The 19,525-nt window shown below is 31.2% G+C and overlaps 2 protein-coding genes across 3 annotated transcripts in view; one reads left to right on the top strand and one right to left on the bottom strand.

The window, feature by feature from the left end:
* anne (anne boleyn) overlaps positions 1-19,525 on the top strand; it is a 48,255-nt gene that overhangs the window by 24,537 nt on the left and 4,193 nt on the right. The window contains exons 2-18 of the mRNA XM_068768577.1: positions 4,175-4,252; positions 7,969-8,136; positions 8,353-8,423; positions 8,514-8,623; positions 9,391-9,553; positions 10,214-10,418; positions 10,502-10,688; positions 10,816-10,951; positions 12,661-12,826; positions 13,414-13,614; positions 14,275-14,475; positions 15,141-15,266; positions 15,770-15,923; positions 16,539-16,660; positions 17,460-17,577; positions 18,274-18,407; positions 19,290-19,460. Coding sequence (XP_068624678.1) covers positions 4,205-4,252; positions 7,969-8,136; positions 8,353-8,423; positions 8,514-8,623; positions 9,391-9,553; positions 10,214-10,418; positions 10,502-10,688; positions 10,816-10,951; positions 12,661-12,826; positions 13,414-13,614; positions 14,275-14,475; positions 15,141-15,266; positions 15,770-15,923; positions 16,539-16,660; positions 17,460-17,577; positions 18,274-18,407; positions 19,290-19,460 — 2,481 coding nt within the window. The 5' untranslated portion in view covers positions 4,175-4,204. The remainder of the gene's footprint in view (positions 1-4,174; positions 4,253-7,968; positions 8,137-8,352; positions 8,424-8,513; positions 8,624-9,390; positions 9,554-10,213; positions 10,419-10,501; positions 10,689-10,815; positions 10,952-12,660; positions 12,827-13,413; positions 13,615-14,274; positions 14,476-15,140; positions 15,267-15,769; positions 15,924-16,538; positions 16,661-17,459; positions 17,578-18,273; positions 18,408-19,289; positions 19,461-19,525) is intronic.
* On the bottom strand, positions 1,514-3,428 carry Polr2L (DNA-directed RNA polymerases I, II, and III subunit Rpb10). Of its 2 annotated transcripts, XM_068768655.1 has the most exons (4): positions 3,351-3,428; positions 2,882-2,981; positions 2,101-2,238; positions 1,520-1,624 (listed from the first exon to the last, which is right to left on the bottom strand). In XM_068768655.1, the coding sequence occupies exons 2-3, from the start codon at positions 2,974-2,976 to the stop codon at positions 2,130-2,132; spliced, it is 204 nt and encodes a 67-aa protein (XP_068624756.1). In that variant the 5' UTR covers positions 2,977-2,981; positions 3,351-3,428; the 3' UTR covers positions 1,520-1,624; positions 2,101-2,129. The 2 variants fall into 2 exon arrangements, with proteins under 2 accessions (XP_068624755.1, XP_068624756.1); XM_068768654.1 differs by having other exon boundaries at positions 1,514-2,238.

Raw genomic sequence — 19,525 nt, 5'->3', positions numbered from 1 at the left:
TATCGTTTCAAGCTAATTTTATCTTTTTTTTTTTTGTTAATAAATGTAAGGGATAATAGTATAAACGTATATATAAACATGTATAAACATTAAAAACATCTCACAGTTGTTTACAAACAGATTACATACACAATCTTTATTACGATGCGTACACCATAATTATGCGGTATTTGACATCGCTTAAGGTGTTCACGTGAATCTCTCGAGATAAATAATGGATAGATAAAAATATTTGAGCGGTACTCTACTGCAGTTTATTCTTATTCGTGCAATGGAATATGAATAATAAAAAATCAAATAATATTGGATACGTCATGTATCGTCATCATTCTTATTTCAGCCATAGAATGTCCACAGCTGGACATAGATCTCCCCTACTGATTGGATTTAAAGCCATTTGCATTCAGTCTTCTAACGACCTTACCTAGGCCGTCTGTCAACCTTTTGGGCAAACGTCCTACGCTGCGTTTGCTGTCTCCATCCCAGAACCTTAAGGATTCGGCGGCCATCTGTTTTTGACGCTATGTAGCCTGTCTACTACCACATCAAATTCCATGCATTCACTTTTAGTGAATTAGAGTTTAAATCTCCATTCATAAAATCTGTGATAAAACTTAAATTCCATTCTTTTGGCTTTAAGTTGAAATATTCTGTATAGATTTATAATATAAATACAGGCATCTTTTTTACTATTTTTTTATTTAATATTTATTTTAAGCATATTATTAGCTATAAGCCAATATTAGTGACAATACCTATAGATCCTTTTCGGGTCTAGCGGTAGGAAATGCTCAGAACAGTTTAATTCTCTTTATATTTTTCTAAAGCAATGTCTATTCCAATTAAAAACAGCATGCAATGATATGCAAATCACAATTGCTCATTGTTTTGAGGTAAGTGATAGTATGTCTAACTCATATATTCATTAGCTGTGCTGCCAAAAAACCAGTACACAACAATTATTACATAAATCAGATTTTTTTTAAGTGTAAAGGTAATTTGATGAGACTATCTTCAGCAGTGAATGCAAAAGAAAATTAGCATTCCACCACTACATGTTTTATAAAGTTCTTCTCAAAATAAACTGAGAAGCCTCCGTATAAACAGTGAAGCTCTGAATAATTAACCATAGCAAAGCAATGCAGGCTTATGTTGGTCAGGGGTCTGTTTAAGCATTACAAAGACCTTTGTTTGAGGGTCTTAAACCTTAAGTTAATATGATAGGTATTTCCCTACTTTCTTTTGATTTATAAATATAATTTGATGTTTATGTTCATAAGCCTGAACATATAGGTATTAAAATGTTTGATAAAATGGTATCTCTTAAATAAACACCATTTCCTTGAAATTAAATTGTCAACAACTGCTACTCCATTAATTTTTTTATTACAGGTTTTAAGCATGAAGTTACTTAATTTACGATTCTCTTGCTTATTTAGTTTATCTATTGAAAATAACAAATTCCAGTACAAGTATATATTCACGGAATGAAATAAAACTACAATAACAAAATAATTAAATTTATTGCTTCTGGTGCAGTTGGTATAAAAGTAATTTGGTTTCCTTTATTAAAGTATTAACTTCACTCTGGTAGTGGTATTACTGGTGACACATTATGCGAAAGCTTGAACAAAGAAAAAACACATTGATCTATATGTAAAACTAATTGCAATGCTACTTTATTAATTCCAAAGTTTAATATTTATAATTTTTGAATACTCAGCACATTTGCAGGTTAATGTCTTTTTCTTTATTTTTGATCTTTACTTCTGGATCATGAAACCTCAGAATGTTCAAGTTATACATATACAATTTAATGTTAAGTAAAATAAACAGTTTATGACTCTTACTCTCTTTTACTATTACTCAGAGCTTGATAAATGCAAAACTTAAATAGGACAGTTTTTCATTGCAAATTTCTATACAATTTTACATTATTCTGATACACTTATGTATAAGATTGTGGAAATTGTGCAAAGAAGCAAATGTTTCAGTCAAATACATAATAAAACATATGTAAAACACAAATTATTCACAGTTGTCATCTCTGCATATTAACTAGTGAAAATATTTATGTTCTTTTACTTGACGTTTACTTACATACAACCTTATTATTACAACTAATAAATTCACTTTTCTAAAGGAGCATAATTCAACAATTTCTCAATCAAATCAACATGTCCAAGCAGCATTCTTCGGCAGCAATATCTCTTCAAACCCAAAGCATCCAAAGCATCACTGAAAAAAGACAGAGTAAATTAAATTTAAGTTTAATTAAAAAATAGTGCTTTAACAAAAAATTCTCACCAACTGCAATTTTTCATGTAGTTTACAGTTTACATATTTCAACGACACAGAAACATTAGTTCACAGATTAGACAGAGAAACATGGTCATTAAACTAATTCACCATTCAATGAAAAAAACATGTTGACACAATAACATGGCAAAAAGTTGAAACAATCACGTGTGACATTAAGTGCCTGTTGTGTGTGCCTTATCTTGAGCTTAATACTGCTATTCAAATGCTGAAAAATTGATCTAAATAGGTGTTAGTAACTTCAACATTATTAGGAAGGCATGGTTCAACTCTTTTCCACTAATTTAATGTTCAATACATAGTTTCAGTACATTGAAATTATAGTGTGAAATTTTTTTTTATTAATAGCTTGGAATATCTGGAATTTTATATAATTGTTTTTTTTTAAATTTCCCATGAAAAAGCTACTGGCATATTCTCGTTCAATCAAATGTGAATAGATTATTCCATACTATGGACACTGTACCCTGACATTATTGTCATGGTACCTTGTTAAATATAACAGATATCAGTATAATAATGTAATGTAGAAGTTATATAATGACAAGTACCAAAAACTTACCCTTCAGTATATTCAGCTTGCAGTAAACCAAGGTATGCTTCCCATTTGTTTCCAATTACTTTACCGCAAGTGAAACAACGCACAGGAATAATCATTTTTTCTGTAAAAGAATAAATGAAATATTAAGTATTTTTTGTTGTTAATAAATATTTTCTAATAATTGCCTTAATCGACTTGTGCAATTAAAATGAAGTATTTAATAATTAATTTCCAAAGACAAAATATAAATAGAATTCAATAAATCTAGAAAGTAAAAATTTTAGGTTATTGACAAAAACTTAAAACTTGCCTTTATTAAGCAATATATTTGTGGTGTTTTAGCTGCTTATATTAACATGTGGTGTTAAATAGGTTTACTAGGCAATTTTAATTCGGCAATGCATAAGCGAAAGCGTTTTCAAATCTGCGATTATTTAGCTACAAACATTTATAATGAAAATGATTAAAAAGAGAAGTCTTTAAAACTTACGTGTTTATTTCTTTATTGTTTAAGCCAGCGACGAAATCTATTAACAAAACAATGTATGTCAGCGACATTACATTGACGTTGACATTCATAGAGCGTGTACAGATAAACCAGTAGAACCATAAACAATGTTATTTAGAAAATGTATCGCAACTTTACTGCATTCGCCTGGAAGAGTTTAAATAAGTTTAAATTTAATATATAATAATGGGTTAACTTCTGTCATTTAAACGGTGCACACTACGATCTAGTATGTTTTTGTACAGATTGTTCAGATGTTCATTCATGTTTTGGTGCATTTCTCAGCTACGATGGTAAATGTATTAAAAGAAAAGAAAATAGTATATAGTCGATGATGACAAAAGACAAGACACTAATAATTTCCTTGATCACAAAAATGTTGCTATAAGAACTCATTTTTATTTATGTATGTATGGAGAATAGAAGTAAACAATATTTATTGCTTAATTCAATTTTTGCGATTGATATTTTATTGTACTACTTGTTAACTATATCTAAATACAGCTGTTGCGAATAACCATATACTCAAGTAAATATTGTTTAATATTTATAGCGGCAACATTAATTAAGTCAGGAACGGGGTGACAACCGAAATAAAAAAAATTACAGACGGTCATGCAACAATGTCGGACATATAAAATTGTAAAATATAAGCAAGTAATAAATACAAAAAGCACACAGTAAGAAGTTTATATTATTTCTCCAAAAGTGACGCTCACACAGCTTACTGTGCTCAATTATATTTAATTTAAACTTCTATTGTCTGTTTATGTATAAATAAATAATGTGAATTATTTTTATTCCAGGTCTTCTGAATCAACATTTGGAAAGAAACCATGACAGCAAATATCGAGCAACATATTACTGTTGATGACACCCACATGGTACTTAAATACATATTTAATATCTTATTTGTCAACTGTAGTTTTTTCATAAATTTGTAAATAAGATGAGAATATGGCATCCAGTTAATATTTATATAAACTATAATATTTTAGAAAACTATGTTACTTAGGTACTGTAGATTTGATTATAATGATTATCAGTACATTTTTAATTACATTTTATAGAATAATTTGTTTTTAGTATAAGAACACTAGTCGTCAAATTGACAGACGTCAACTTTACAGACGTCAACTTTTGTACTGTCAAATTTGTAATCGACAGTAATATTACGTTATTCTTATAGTGCGTAGTCGAGTCCTAAAAAATTAGTTATTTTTCGATCTATATAAAATAATAAAAATCTCAAAATTATATTGAAGTTTGAAAATATTTGTGTCAATGTGAAACAAATGTTTTATTAATAATATTTGATTTATACTCAAAGTAAAACTCATGTAGTTGCTTAAACTAGCTCTTTGTTGTTCAAATATGGTTATGGTATCAAATTAAGCATACTAAGCAACTTAAAAATAAAAAATCATTCTGCTTACGAACATTTAAACAAGTTCTCTGTTGCTTTGTATCTATAGTACGACTAGTAATATAGCCTACGAAAATATATCCGAAAAAATCCTTATTCGCAATGTATCTCTTTGTTTGATTTTAAAACATTTCACTTAGAAATTTTTTTAGAGCAGTATAAATATGATTCAATAAAAGGCAAATTACAGAAAGTGAATGTTTTGGATTAAAAAAAAAAACATGTTTGAATCAGAAGATAATATTCATGAACCTCTCATAGAATATGAATCAGGGAACACGTTTAGGGTTCCAACAAATTTATTACAAGACTCTACACAGACCATCAATACTGATCCAGATTTTGAGCAGGTACTTCTAGTATTTTGTACTCAAGATTTTTTTTAATGTACACCAAAACAAACTGGTTTCAGAGATAAGAGGTATACTACTTTTAATTGGGGCCATATCTCAATACTTGTTTTAATTTGTAAAAAAAATACTTTAGTTTCATCAACTTTATCATTAAGTACATTTTTTGATTGACTCATTATTAACTAATATAAAAAAATACTTGAAATAACTTGTTTGTATCAGAGCTTATGTTGCAAAATGGGTTACTAATATTTCAATGTTTGGTTTTTAATTATTGTTATTATAATTAAAATAATTTTTGTACTTGGATTACTATTTCATTAAAAGTAGAACCAAAAGACCTTGGACCACACAACTAAGGCACTAGACTTAGTGAAGCACATAACTCCGTAGGAGTAAGTTCAATAAGGAATTTTTGTGCATTAGAGATAAGAGCGAGAGGTAAAACAGAGAACTGTGTTAACCTTCAGAAAGCTTTTTTCAGGAGCTTTGAAAGCAATGCCAATGTATTGTCAGAAGGTCTTCATAAACCTGATATGCAGGTTGTAAGTGCCATACCTGGCTTCTCGCCTACTACCTAATGGACCCGACACATGCTTTGTAAATCCATGAGTTGAGAAGTATTTCATGAAAATGTTCATCCACATGAATTTAAAAAAATTAACAGTCCCTGTATATAAAATAAATAAATAATTTTTATTTCAGGAAGCTTTCCTGTATTTGTGATACAATTGCGATCCATATTGTTCTTTAAATTATTATCAGAAATAATAAAAATAAAAATATGTCTAGGTGTATTTAAAACTTAATACAGAATAATGCTACATAATTGAATAAAAAAATAACAAATAGTTGTGGTTATTTGCCATTCACACTTGTGTAAGTGTATCCAATGGTGATAGAAAGCACTTTCGTACATATCACGTGTGACCACAGTTAAAATGTTAATGCTACTATTACATATATAAAATCTTTTATTTTAAAAATTAGATAGCAGTGGTTGTCTTAGTAATACAAGAAAATCCTAGCCATTTCCTTTTTAAAATTAACCCACAATATACTGAATTTACATTGTCATAAGGCATTTAAAATAAATACATAAAGACCTGTATTAATAGTTTATATAAGTAACTTACAAAATAAATTGAAAGATAATTTTATCTAATGTTGCATCACTTTGGCAATTGAGTGGTAAATCAAGGCCATGTAACCATGTTCAATGAGTGTATGTGAAGTCTTGTATTGTGACATATTTTACACTGCAAATTCTTTTCATGTTCCTGGAAATACAGATCTTTGTGAAGCTCTGTATTAGTCATATATGTATTGTGAAAAGGCTCAGAACTCATAACAACTGTAGGTAATAGCTACATTTATACATTTTGTACTTGACATTATTCATGGAAGTATAAAGATTATGTTTACTTCCTGTGGACATGCAGAATTAACAATACCTTATCTCTTTTGTAATACAATATACTGTGGCTGAACATTAACCAACTGATAAATATGAAGTAATTGTTGTATGAAGTTATTAATTATGCAAATGCCATTATTTAAAATATTATGTAATCCTTACAGTTAAAAACTAGTATCATGGTGGATCATATTTTGATTATAGCAAAAATGAGCTTGGTATATAGTTTTTTGTTGACTAAACTGGGTATGCAAACACACCTACATAATTACAATAATCAGTGATAAGGTCCAATATATTGTTATTATTGGAAATCACAATTTCGTCTGGGCAACTTTTAGATGGACTTGGATGGAAATATGTACATGATGAGAAATAGATGTAGATGAGAAATATAGACAGCTGTTTCAATCTGGTCTGTGTATTTCAAAATTGTTTGATCTGTCCTCATACTTAGAATCAAATTGTCAGATTTTGTACACATTATAGCCATCAATCAAATTGAGATTTTGTGGTGCTCAGCCATAAATTAATGAATCATATTAGACTTGATTGATACTTTTATGTTATTGTTTCCAAGTTTATTCACTGCCTAAGTAACAATTCCCTAAGACAGATAAAATGTCTGTAGTCTGTTCTGTGATCTGTCATGGCTAAAAGATCATTTTTGTTGAACATCTACTGTCATTTAAATTAGATATTATGTCAAAAATTCTAAAAATCAATAACCTTATTGAATGTTTAATAATTGCTCAAGTGTAATATTGTGTAAAGGTGTAAAAGAGTCATGAAAAGTATGAGGTTAGATACAAAATATTTTCACTATTAGTTGGAAATTCATCATCATGACCCTCATCATTTCAGCCATAAGACATGGGCCGCCCCTATTTGGATGTTAATATTAGCTTGAAAAAATAATATAGGCAATACAAAAATAATATCATGGTATTAAAATTATTGTGTTGTATAAAATTTATTGAATCTGCATTAACTTTATCAATTTAATGCATTAAATTTATTTATTGTGTACATTGTCAAAGTTTTATTCTGTACTTAGGATAAAGACAATTTGTTGCTCAACATAAAGCTGCATTTTTAATTATGTTAAAATTTAATTTCAATCTTAAATTTGATATGATGACCTTTTGGAATGTAAATAATATTTTACTATAGTGCATGACTGTATACTCTCAATTGATTGCATTTAATGTTTCCGCATTAAGCTAAAGAAAATGATTGGCATGTAGAATGGTGATTCATCAGGGTATATTTATTCAGAGTTAATTGATCAAATATAGATATGAATAATAGTTGTATTAATTTAATTTTTTTTAAAGATACTTACTATCCAATGACAGATAAATCCGTTTTAATTTACTATTATTCCTTACAATTTTGTTTTAGGTAGTTCATGGCTATAGAAAAAGCCGTTGGCGAACTTTCCTAGTCTATCTACTGTCAATATTAACATGCGGCATTCCGGTATTAGTTTTCCATTGGTACCCAAGATTCTTCCTCTATATGTCTTCAGTGAGGTGTTGCTTCCAAATGGCTGACCAGGTTTTAGTAATGGTATGAAGTGTTAATTTTTTACATTCCACTTTTGATATATAAAAAATACTGTGTTACACAACTTAATATTTTGAATTGATATAAAACAAAACATACAGATATATTTGGTAAAGATTGTATCTATTTATTTTTCATGAAAATTAGTAACACTCCTATCCAGAACATTTACATAATTTTACATAATGTTTACTATTTCTATAAATTTCTTTTTTGCAGGAAACATACCAGAAAAAGTTTAAAAGTTTTTTTATCCATAAAATTGAAAATAAAAATATTGCAGATGCAAGGTGTGTCTGAATGTTATTAGGACATGTATTCTATACTAAACAGTACTCTTTGGACATTAAATAATATTTTTTTTGCTTGACGTGTTACAGTGGTTTAATAAACAAAGGATTTCAAGAAGAGTTTGGCCCTGAAAAAGGAAACATTGACAGTTCTGATGACTTGTACACGCCAATACATTTAGATGATGGAACAACTTTAAGTATGTCTTAGATTATAACGTGTTGATCTCTTAAAGCATAATAAATGTAATGGTGTTATATGGTGGTATATGGTATAGGTATTAAAAGACAGTAACACCATTACATTACTTTTTATTGGATAACAATAAGAAATACTATATTGTTATGTTGATTTGTAATATTATTGTGTAATTTATATGTTATAGTCATAGATCTGGTATATGATTGCCCTAAGTAATATTGCCTATTAAATCATTGAAGCGGTTTTTCCGAGTCTAAATGTAAGTAAAGTTGGTCCTCATAGGCCTACACAAACAGTTATGAATAACAATGGCCTATTCACATTCTTACATTTCGTGTAGATTCAAAAGTGCTTTCTATTATAAACCAATAAGGAGGGTAAATTTAGATAAATTCTTTGTCTGAAAACATTACTTTGTAAATAGGAACCCATTTATCATAAATCTCACTTATTTACCAGATGTGTCTAATAAAATACCGGGTTAGTGTGTGTGGATTTTGTTACATCAAACTATATAGAAAATCTAAAATTGTTTTTATTAAACTTCATAACTATCACCATTTCAGCCATAAGAAGTCCACTGCTGGATACATAGGCTTCCCCCAGAGATTTCCAATTGTGCCTGCTGGAAGCCGTCTTCATCCAGTGTCACCCGACAGCCTTTACAAGGTCATCTGTCCACCATAATTAAATTTCTCACAGATTTGTTTCAATTCAAATTCATTTTAGAGGTAATGTAGTGTTTAAATATTTTTGTGATTGTAGATGTCCAGAACTATCGTTATTTTCGTCACAAAAAGCAGTCGTTGGTGTGGGAACCCACTCGGGCTACATGGGTTAGATTAGCTGGCGTGGAAAGTGGTGCGAGTTGCACACAATTGCACGCAATGGCAACTCGGGCGCCTAGTGTTGATCGACGGTTACGTATGTGAGTTTGTATTCAGTATCTGTGGTCAGAGTGTATATACGTGTGTTTTTATTTATAATAGATGCAGATGATTGATGCTATGATTCACTATCAAGAATAATTATTTCTCTAATTGTCATGTATTTATGCCGTATCTATAAGGGGTATCATCGTGTCAGAAAGTAATGTCCAAAACACATTTGTTCGACAGAGATATTTGTAGTGAAGTTTTAGCGGCTGATAAGTCGTATCAGCTTTTTTACCCATAAATATTGATTACAAGAAGTTCTTATAGCAATAACGTAATACAAACTGGATTTGAGAGCTAATACCTAAAACTTCTGTGTGTGATTTTTCTTCACCATTTCAGCAGACGTCCACTGCTAGACATAATGAAAGTTAAATCATATTTATATATTCCAAGTCACAAATTGGGTTTATTATAATTTATAGTCGTGTGAATGACTAAATGCTGACGTACTAATTCTTAAATAATAATGTAACCGTGAAATGTATTAAATAATCTCCAAACAAGCTATTTCATTGCATTAGAGTGTAGTTAACTATTGTCGAATTTCACTAATTTTATAGTGTTCGATTGTCATATTCTGTGAATATTTAGACGGGTAATTTTTATTTGCCATTTCTTCCAGATCTTTTAATTTTTTTTTCTTTTTACAGGCTCAATATTTATGGTCTTAATGAGATTAAAGTTCCAGTACAATCCATTATGACGCTCATTCTTCTCGAAGTTTTCAATCCTTTTTATGTATTCCAATTATTCACAATAGCTGTATGGCTTGCGGAACCATACTATTATTACTGTATCGCTGTGGTTTTAATGTCTACGTTTGGTGTTGCCACATCTGTTATACAGACTAAAAAGGTTAGTGTTGCTATTTAAAAAATAAGATAAAATAGAAGTTTTATGAATATAATTAGTTATGTTAAAATATGTATTTTTTTAAGAACCAACAAAACCTACGAGCGACAGTAGAAGCCCATGATGCAGTGCTCCTCTGGGGCGGAAGTAAAGTAGACAGTCGTTCCTTAAGTCCTGGAGATGTGCTAGTTATTCCACCGAATGGCTGTACCTTGCATTGTGACGCCGTATTACTTACCGGATCTGCGATCCTCAACGAGAGTATGCTAACTGGTAAATATATTTATATTTATTTGTTTCTGTATTTCGAGTTCGCTTCCCGGAATATACAAGTCCAATGTGTGAATATATAAATGGTTATTGTTTTATATATTTACACAATACAAATATTTTGTTTTAGGCGAATCTGTACCTGTTACTAAGACTGCACTGCAACGAATCGACAAATCATTTGACCTTAAGGAGCACGCTTCCAGTGTGCTATTTTGTGGAACTAGAGTTATACAAACACGTTATTATAACAATGAGCCTGTCAGGTGAGTTTATTAAACAATTAAACATTGTTTTATCTGAAAAATCAATATTTTAGCTGTCCTCATACTTGATATTAACATGCACTCATGCAATAAACTTCGCTATGTTAAAATTGATGTAGATTTATGTGTTTTTTTAAATCTTGTAATTTGTCTTTTAACACCCAGTGTATCTGTGTTAGGTTATAATATCGAGATATTGGTCGATACAATATTAATCATTGCAATGACACTTTGAACAGATATAGTCAATTAGCCTTTTTATAGAATATGTAAGTAGGTTAGTTTGTAACGATATTTAATTACATTACATTCATTAGTAGTAACAAGTATCCATGTGCCTGCGTGATTGCGTTGTAATATCTCGTGATGTTGAAATTTAATTATCGGAGGGTAGACATACCTTGTAACACATTGTAAAATATTAAATGTAACCGTTTAATTTGATTATTTGCAGCCAAATATGAATAAACTAGCTAAAGAGATTTTGTTGGTCTATGCGTACTATTTGCGAAAAAACTTTCTCCCGCCGATTATTTTACATCGTAATCTTGATGAAAAAATCAACCTATGGATGTATGTAACGAATATTTGTAAATGCTGTTGGGGGTTTAAACAAAGTCGTACCGGCCAATTTAAGTTGTCGCTTGAGTCGGATCACTGACGACATCGTTTATCTCTTAGTTGAATAAAGGAATATTCTCCGAAATAGTATTTTTTAATATGGCCAGTTATTAGGGGTTACTGGTTTCCTCATCTTATTTCGGAGACAAGGATATTTTTTACAATGATTTTTTTCATAACCTTCCTACTTTCATCTCCTATACTCTCTCGTCTTCAAATTCCTCTCTTCCTTCCTTCATATTTTCTATCATTCTCAGCTCATTCAACAGTATTGTATTAGAATTGTCTTGTTATCACCAAAATTATGTTAGCAATCAAAGCTGACTACAGCCTTTAAATAAAGTACTAAGACTGGTCTATATCCCGATTTTTTTGGGGGCCACTTGTATTTCTCCCATGCGTACACATGGATTATTTTACAAATAATATTTTTTCATCATATTATTTGCGTACCCATATTTATTCTTTTTAATGTCATTTATCCATTCATCTCTTATTCTTCAAAAATTCTATAATTTTGCCATATTCTTTTCATTTTTTTTCATTCTATTCCATTCCATTCCTTCTATTTTTATCGCCTTTACACCAGAATACTACAGGTTTACATTTTGTTCTGTTTCGCTTTATTTTTAATTCTCTTCTGGCTTTTTATTACATTTAAATTCCTTATTTATTTATCATTTAGTTTTTATTTTCCTGCTTTCACACTACATTTATCACAGATTTAAGTATTTATTTTAACTAATCAGTTATTGTTTGGTTTTTTTGCATACTTGTTACTTTTTTGCTCTCTCCTATGACCCTTCAGCAGTACTGTAGAAAGATTCCGCAACTCTCCACGTTATATATAGTGATGCAATATTTCCTTCTTCGACCATTTGCTTCAACCGAAACTGGCAATCCGTTCTTAGCGCGCCAAATACGGGACAACTGACGTATATAAAATTTATCACTAAAAGACGGGTGTCGATCTATTGCATGATACTTCAGTCATGTTTGTCGGTGGAATATCCGCCAACACAGGGTATTTATTGGTCCAAGAGAAGAAATCAGACATGTAGACTTCTAATTTTTAATTTTTTGAACAGGGCGTTAGTACTGCGAACTGGTTACAACACGAGCAAAGGGCAACTTGTTCGTAGCATTCTCTATCCGGTACCCGCGGATTTCAAGTTTGATCAGGACTCGTACAAATTCATCTTTATATTGGCTTGCATTTCACTGGTTGGCCTCTGTTACACCGTTGCATTGAAGGTAAGGTTCAATATTATTACTAATTATATTGATATTTCTTTGACAAGGAGAATTAAATATTTAAAGCTTTCTTAAAATCTATTCTTATTCTTGAAGCCAACATCTGTTATGTGAACTAAATAAAATGTTTTTTTTTTGCGATAATTAGACTTTTTTAACCTTATTTATAAATATGGCATAATATTAAACCAGAATGCAGTTTATACCTTTATTTTGGGGCCATCACTATATTTATTGATATAATGATTTATTTATGAATTTATTATTATTGTATTCATTATTTTATTTGTAATTAGACGCCATATATTTAGGTTCATATAGATTACAGTTGTTTAATAATTAATGACAGACATTTTAATTTATTCAGTATTTATTTGTATTGTGAAAGAAGTGCTTTTTTCCCTTTTTGCCTCTTATTTTTTTTATCTCCATTTACTTTTTCGTGCTGTTAACGAAAATATGAAAAAATATGGCCGAATTAGTCAGGCCTTTACTGACTTTTTCTTAATGACACATTTGATGATTCATTGTTATTTAAAGATTGTCATATTTATGTTTTCTTATATAATATTACATTTATATTACAGGCTTATCGTTCATTAACTATAAAAGACATAGTAATAAAGGCGTTGGATATAATAACAATAGTAGTGCCGCCCGCGCTGCCGGCTGCCATGACAGTCGGCCGCCTGTACGCTGTGTCCCGTCTCAAACGCGCCCGCATCACTTGCTTGAACACGCGGGCAGTCAATGTTAGCGGCTCTCTGGATTGCATTTGTTTCGATAAGGTATCTACAAACACTGTTTGTGTTCACACAAAAAGGTTCGATATTTGGAGACAATGAATGGTTATAGTGCTATCGAAACTGCCTTACCGTGCTTTAGTAAAACGTGACGTGTCTTACATCTCACAGCGCGCTTAAATATGGCGCGATACAACAGTTTCGATAGCTCAATAGCTCTAATTTAGTAGATTTCAAACACAATATCAATTCACAGCTAATCCTTTGTCATTTCACACCCAACACATTGAAGGAAATTGTGTTCAAGGGTCTAATTAAATAAATTTTAAATTTAGTGCTTGGCTATGTAAACATTCACGTCACAAAACATTGTGTTAAGCCAATAATAATACAATAGCAATCCCAATATTAGTATGAAAGCACTAGTTTCACTATACGGAGTTAGGTAGCGCAAATACAAGGCAAGCAGGTAGATGCAGAAGCAAGGCTATGGGTTTACTTAAGCTGACTAATTCAATATCAATTTAAAAGTGGTTTAACTAATGAAGATGCAACTTATGATTAGATCCTTTTACATTAATCTCACCGGGTGTGGCACCGGCCTATGTCAAGATAGTGTATAACTTTCGGTATTTGAACTGTAACATAATACAACACACTTACTTGATAAAGTTTAAATTAAACCATAATTTGAATGCATTTCAGACTGGTACTTTAACAGAGGATGGGTTAGATATGTGGGGGGTGGTTGCAGTTAGTGCAGCCACAAACCCACCACGTTTAGGCAGAGCGCAGAGAGACCCACGTCAGCTGAACGACCTTCACGATCTCAAGATTGGCATGGCTACATGCCACAGCCTTACTCTGTTGGATGGAGAATTAGCTGGTGATCCTTTAGATCTTAAAGTAAGTTAAAACTTTGAAACAAATTGGTAATACCTTTGCGTCTCTTAAATATCTGGTAACATTTTTTAACTTTTAAAGAAGCAACGGTGAGGTGAGCAAAGTCTAAGGACGCGCGGCCTATGATTTGTAGGCGGTTGTCAAAACCGCGTCTCACGTCGAAAAATATTATGAAATATAAAAATGGCGAACTGCGTCAAGAGACATGTGTTGTTGTTTGTGAATTTGTATTCCCATTTTTAGTGCTGTGATGGAATATGGAATTAAAGTCTACTTTATATCAACTTTGAATCAATGTTTAATATTTAAAAGTGAGTGGTAAAAGTTTTATGCAAAAATTATTTCATTAGCATGACAAATAATTTATTACAGCGTCGATGTATCTGAAGTTTGACTTTTAAATAAACTGTGTCTATCTTTCATCCCAGCGTTTTAATTTTTGTGCTTCCGCTCGTTAGGCGTTGTCTCTAACATTTCCTCCCTAACTTGTTAAACTCCACCACGAGCTCACAAGGTGAACCAACGATATAATCATGGTCGTGGAAAGTCGCTGAATGCGGAAGTGCACCTCATCGTGGCGTTTTTTGGGGGGAGACCCTCGTCTTGCAGTGGGCGTCTATCGGCTAAAATGATTAAATTAACGAATGAATGTTTTAATTTGCTTACAGATGTTTCAATCTACAGGATGGACACTAGAAGAGCCAGACGTGCCAGAGCTATCGAACTATGAGATTCTTACTCCGACAATAGTGAAACCAAAGAAAACTGCCAATATCAATGTAGATGACGTTCATGTAAGTTTATATTGACAATTAATCCCATTTTAAATAGTTTTAGATATCGGAATTGAATACATCAAATTATGGCTATACCATATTCATTTATTTGTTGTTTCGTTTATTTTCATATGTTTAAAAAGGAAACATGCATTAAAATATCTTCACTATGTTGTCGGTCCCCCTAATGAGGAGCTTATCCGAGCCCCGCTTTGTTATCGCATATTTGCATCTCGCATATCGCATCACATTGTTGAGAAGTTCCAGTTTTCAGAAAGTTCATTAGAATCCATAATTTTTAAACTATACTAAGGCAAAGTAGTTTTCGTTTTTTGACCTATTGTGAAAAGTTCGACATTATGAAATTATCATGTTTTATTCTACCATTCCTTAAAGTGCAAAAAAATAAATTTGTGAAGATATTACTTTTTAAAGATTATATTGCTGTCCTAGTAATTCTTTTTAAATGGGAACAGATTTTCAAGTAATTTAAGGTTAATATTGAAAAAACTCGTCACCAGATGCCGCTAGAGGTGGGTATTGTGCAGCAGTATCAGTTCGTGTCATCGCTGCAGCGGTCATCTGTCGCAGTTCGTCTGCTGGGCGAGGACGTACTGCGAGTGTACTGCAAGGGTGCGCCCGAAATGCTACGGACCTTGTGTCGACCCGAAACAGGTATGTGATGTTAGCATATACCAGATGCTATAAAATTTACATATATTATTTTTCAGCTTTAACGGACTCACAAACAAGGATTTATTTAATGTGTTATTATAAAATATATTCAAGGTCAATGTATCTATTTTACATGTAAACGTCATTCTATAACGAAAATAATATGCACTAATTGCAATGATATTATTAATTCAGTGTCAGCTTATAAGTAAACAATATTTTGTATTTTTTAATTATAATTATTTTAATAAATGTGTTTGAAATATTTATACATATATATTTGATTAATCAATTATTATATTATATTATATTTACTTATTTCATCCATTTTCTATTTGTGTAATATTTATTCATAAATTTATTTATCTTAAAATTTAGGGCGCGCCCCTTGAAAGGATAATTTATTAAATTGTTTGTATTGTATATGTTAACTTTCGTAGTTGTATAATATGTTGCTAATCTGCAAAGAAGATACCAAAACTTGTTTACCTGATTTATCAAGATGGAAAAATATTTATTTTGGTATCTCTTATTCTATTGTTTATCGCGTATTTTTAATTTATTAAAGCCGATTACATGATTCTATAATTATAAATCTTTTTATTTGCTTTTCAGTTCCTGAAAATTTGAATGAAATCCTGAGTTCGTACGCCGAGAAGGGTTATCGAGTAATCGCACTGTCCACAAAGATCATGGAGGTTACCTATAAACAATTGCAAAGAATGGATAGGGAGGAGGTAATTATATTTCAATTAAAATAAATACAACGTGTCTTCAATTTGTAATTAATAATTAATTAGTGGAGATAAGATTTACTTTATTAAGAAGAAATCTGTTATAGGATATTGAATAAAAATTGTACCTATATTTCTAAAATTAAATGTTTTTTTTTTAATTTAAAGGTTTGATTTTTGACTTGGATTTTTTTAAAAGGGTTATTCACATTATAGTATAGATAGCTGCAATAAATACTCATTTGCGCATTACCGATTTTGTACAATTTTAAGTAGCGTGGGTAAAAACTCGTCAAAAAACCATTTATGATGCTTCTTTCTTAACCAGCAACCATATAAAAAAACTTGAATTCAAGTCATTGGAATAAACTTTATCTTACGAGAAATATTTAAAAGAGTAACAAATTAAGTATCATTTACTGATTACCGATAGTGAATAAATTACTGCAGCGTTGGTAAGAACTAACCAAAATAGTTCGTCAAGTAATAATCTTTCCTTTTGCTCATATTTTATAGTATTTATTTAGTGAAGATCAGAGATAAGATAATCCGATAACTACTCTCTACTACTCTGAAACTCTGTCGCTCTACTACTCTGAAACTATGGGGACTATTTTTTAGTAAACGTTGAAAAAACTTATTTGCGTAATCTCTACAAAAGCGCAGGTTTTTCTTGTCTCACTCGCACAAGTCGGTACTTAAACTTCTGACTCTCGCATTGGTGTCTTAGAATCTTTTCGATACAAAAGTGCTTTCCATAATAGAAGTTCGTTTTAGGTTAAAATGTGATATACATGTTTAGATTGAATGCGATTTGGAGTTCCTCGGTCTGGTGATATTGGAGAATCGTCTGAAGGCAGCGACGACTGGCATCATAAGGGAACTTAAAGAGGCGAACATTCACGTCGTGATGATCACAGGTCGATATATAAGTCTTACATCGCTGAATAAGTTTTTTCAATTTCTAATTTTAAATTTAATTCGTTGTACACACACGTTGCACAACAATGCGCAAGTATTATTTTGTGCTAGAACTTAATATGTAGTGAATAATGTTCAATTATTTAGACATAGAACGTTTACTGCTGGACATAGATTTTCAATAGAACGATAGGAATCGGCCTGCATTCAGTATCTTCCGACAATCTTAACAAGGTGTAACCACATTGTGGGCTGACGTCTTACGCTACGCTTGCCAGTCTGTGGTCTGTGGGCTTTTTTCCGCTCTTTTTGTGGCATGCCTTTGGCAGGCTGTGTTGCTTATTATAAAATGTTACATAAATAAGAATAATAATGACATATTAATATACAAGAATAATACTATCTTATATATACACAAGAATTATACTTATTGGCATACATAGGAATAATGTTGTCTTATTAACATACAAGAATATTAGTGTCGTATCATATTAGTCATATACACAAAAATAATACTATCTTATTGACATACAGGAATAACATTACAATCTATCTATAACTTATCAATACATATGAATAATAGTGTCTTATTCTTACTTATCACTTATTCTTACTTTGTTCTGGATTTTAATAAAAAATAAATTATTGGCACATGAAATATTTGTCAGTATTGTATATCCGCTTTGTTTGGTAAGGCGATAACGTCCACACCGCGGTGAGCGTCGCGAAGGAGTGTGGGATCCTGGTGAGCGGCGAAAGGGTGGTGCACCTGGTGAGCTACACCGACGGTGACGTCGCCAGGCTGTATTGCGAGAGCACGCTGCATGGGGTACGCTGTTTCGTATTTGGCATTTTTTTTTAGTTTAATTTTTTATATAACGCCCTTAATGTTTAAATTATTACATGAAAATTCCAATCGATTAAACAATAAGTAGGACAAATAATTTCAATGACAGGCAACCACAACCTGAAAAATACTAAATACCAAAAAAGAACAAAATTAAAACTTAAAAAAAAAATCACATTAATAATTAAAATATTTATTGAAATAGAGGAACAAATAATATAATAATGAAACTTCTATATTTTAAATAAAAATTGTTTTCGAGCTCTTTTTCATAGACAGGCTTGTCGATTTTTATTATTGCTGAGATCTAGTCTTATTTTAATGGAGTCATATGATGAATTATGTAGTTCAAAGTGCCAAATGTAGAGTTAGTTCAAATACGATAATGCTTAAGTGTGTATATTTTTGAAACCTGGATAGCACCACTTTCATAGATTTATAGTAGTTACAATTACAATTCGTGATGAACTTCGCGCGTTTTACAGTTCACGTGTCCTGAATTATAAATTGTCGTTTAATAACGCCGGACGGTATATATATATAACAAAAATATATTTCTTATTTCAATTTCAATCAATAGTTATCATTCTGTAATTTGTTACATTACTTATAGTTTTTCTGAAGGAAAGCGACGGGCCTGCATATATTTCTTTTTAGTACGTAGTAGAGGGAGCAAGTAATTAAATTAAAAAAATGAGAACATTTCAATAGCAATATACATAGCTTTTACACCTATAAACAATTACCCCGATGAACATATCTGTGGAAGCAACCAGAGATTGAAGGCAATATTACTTTAGAAATTTAAATGTACATGAACTTCGAGAATGTGATGTGATGAACATATGTAATTGTTGTGTCCAGGTGCCAGTTGGACGCAAGACTGCACTAGAGCAAGTTTGCTCGTGGCGTAGTGTGGACAGCGGCTGCGGATCCTGGCGCGGTTCGAGCTCCGTCGAGCTGGGGCCTCCGGACTTAGAATCTCCTGTCCTCTTGCCTAACTACAAGATCGTCATGACTGGGGACGCTTGGCGGGTGAGCACCCATTTACATTACCAACGGAATATTAACATCCACCTATATATATACGACGTAGAAAT

This window comes from Battus philenor, unplaced genomic scaffold (genome assembly GCF_028537555.1).
Source record: "Battus philenor isolate CCGP_79_NKW_IND1 unplaced genomic scaffold, ilBatPhil1.0.hap1 SCAF_26, whole genome shotgun sequence".
NCBI classification, from domain to species: Eukaryota; Metazoa; Arthropoda; class Insecta; order Lepidoptera; family Papilionidae; genus Battus; species Battus philenor.
This window is presented reverse-complemented; position numbering and strand designations above follow the sequence as displayed.

Bases quoted from the DNA above. Each gene is read 5' to 3' on its own strand.
- Polr2L (XM_068768654.1), bottom strand. From the start codon at position 2,976: ATGATTATTCCTGTGCGTTGTTTCACTTGCGGTAAAGTAATTGGAAAC. The intron at 2,239-2,881 runs GTAAGTTTTTGG...GTCTTTTTTCAG, and splicing joins CAAGCTGAATATACTGAAGG to TGATGCTTTGGATGCTTTGG.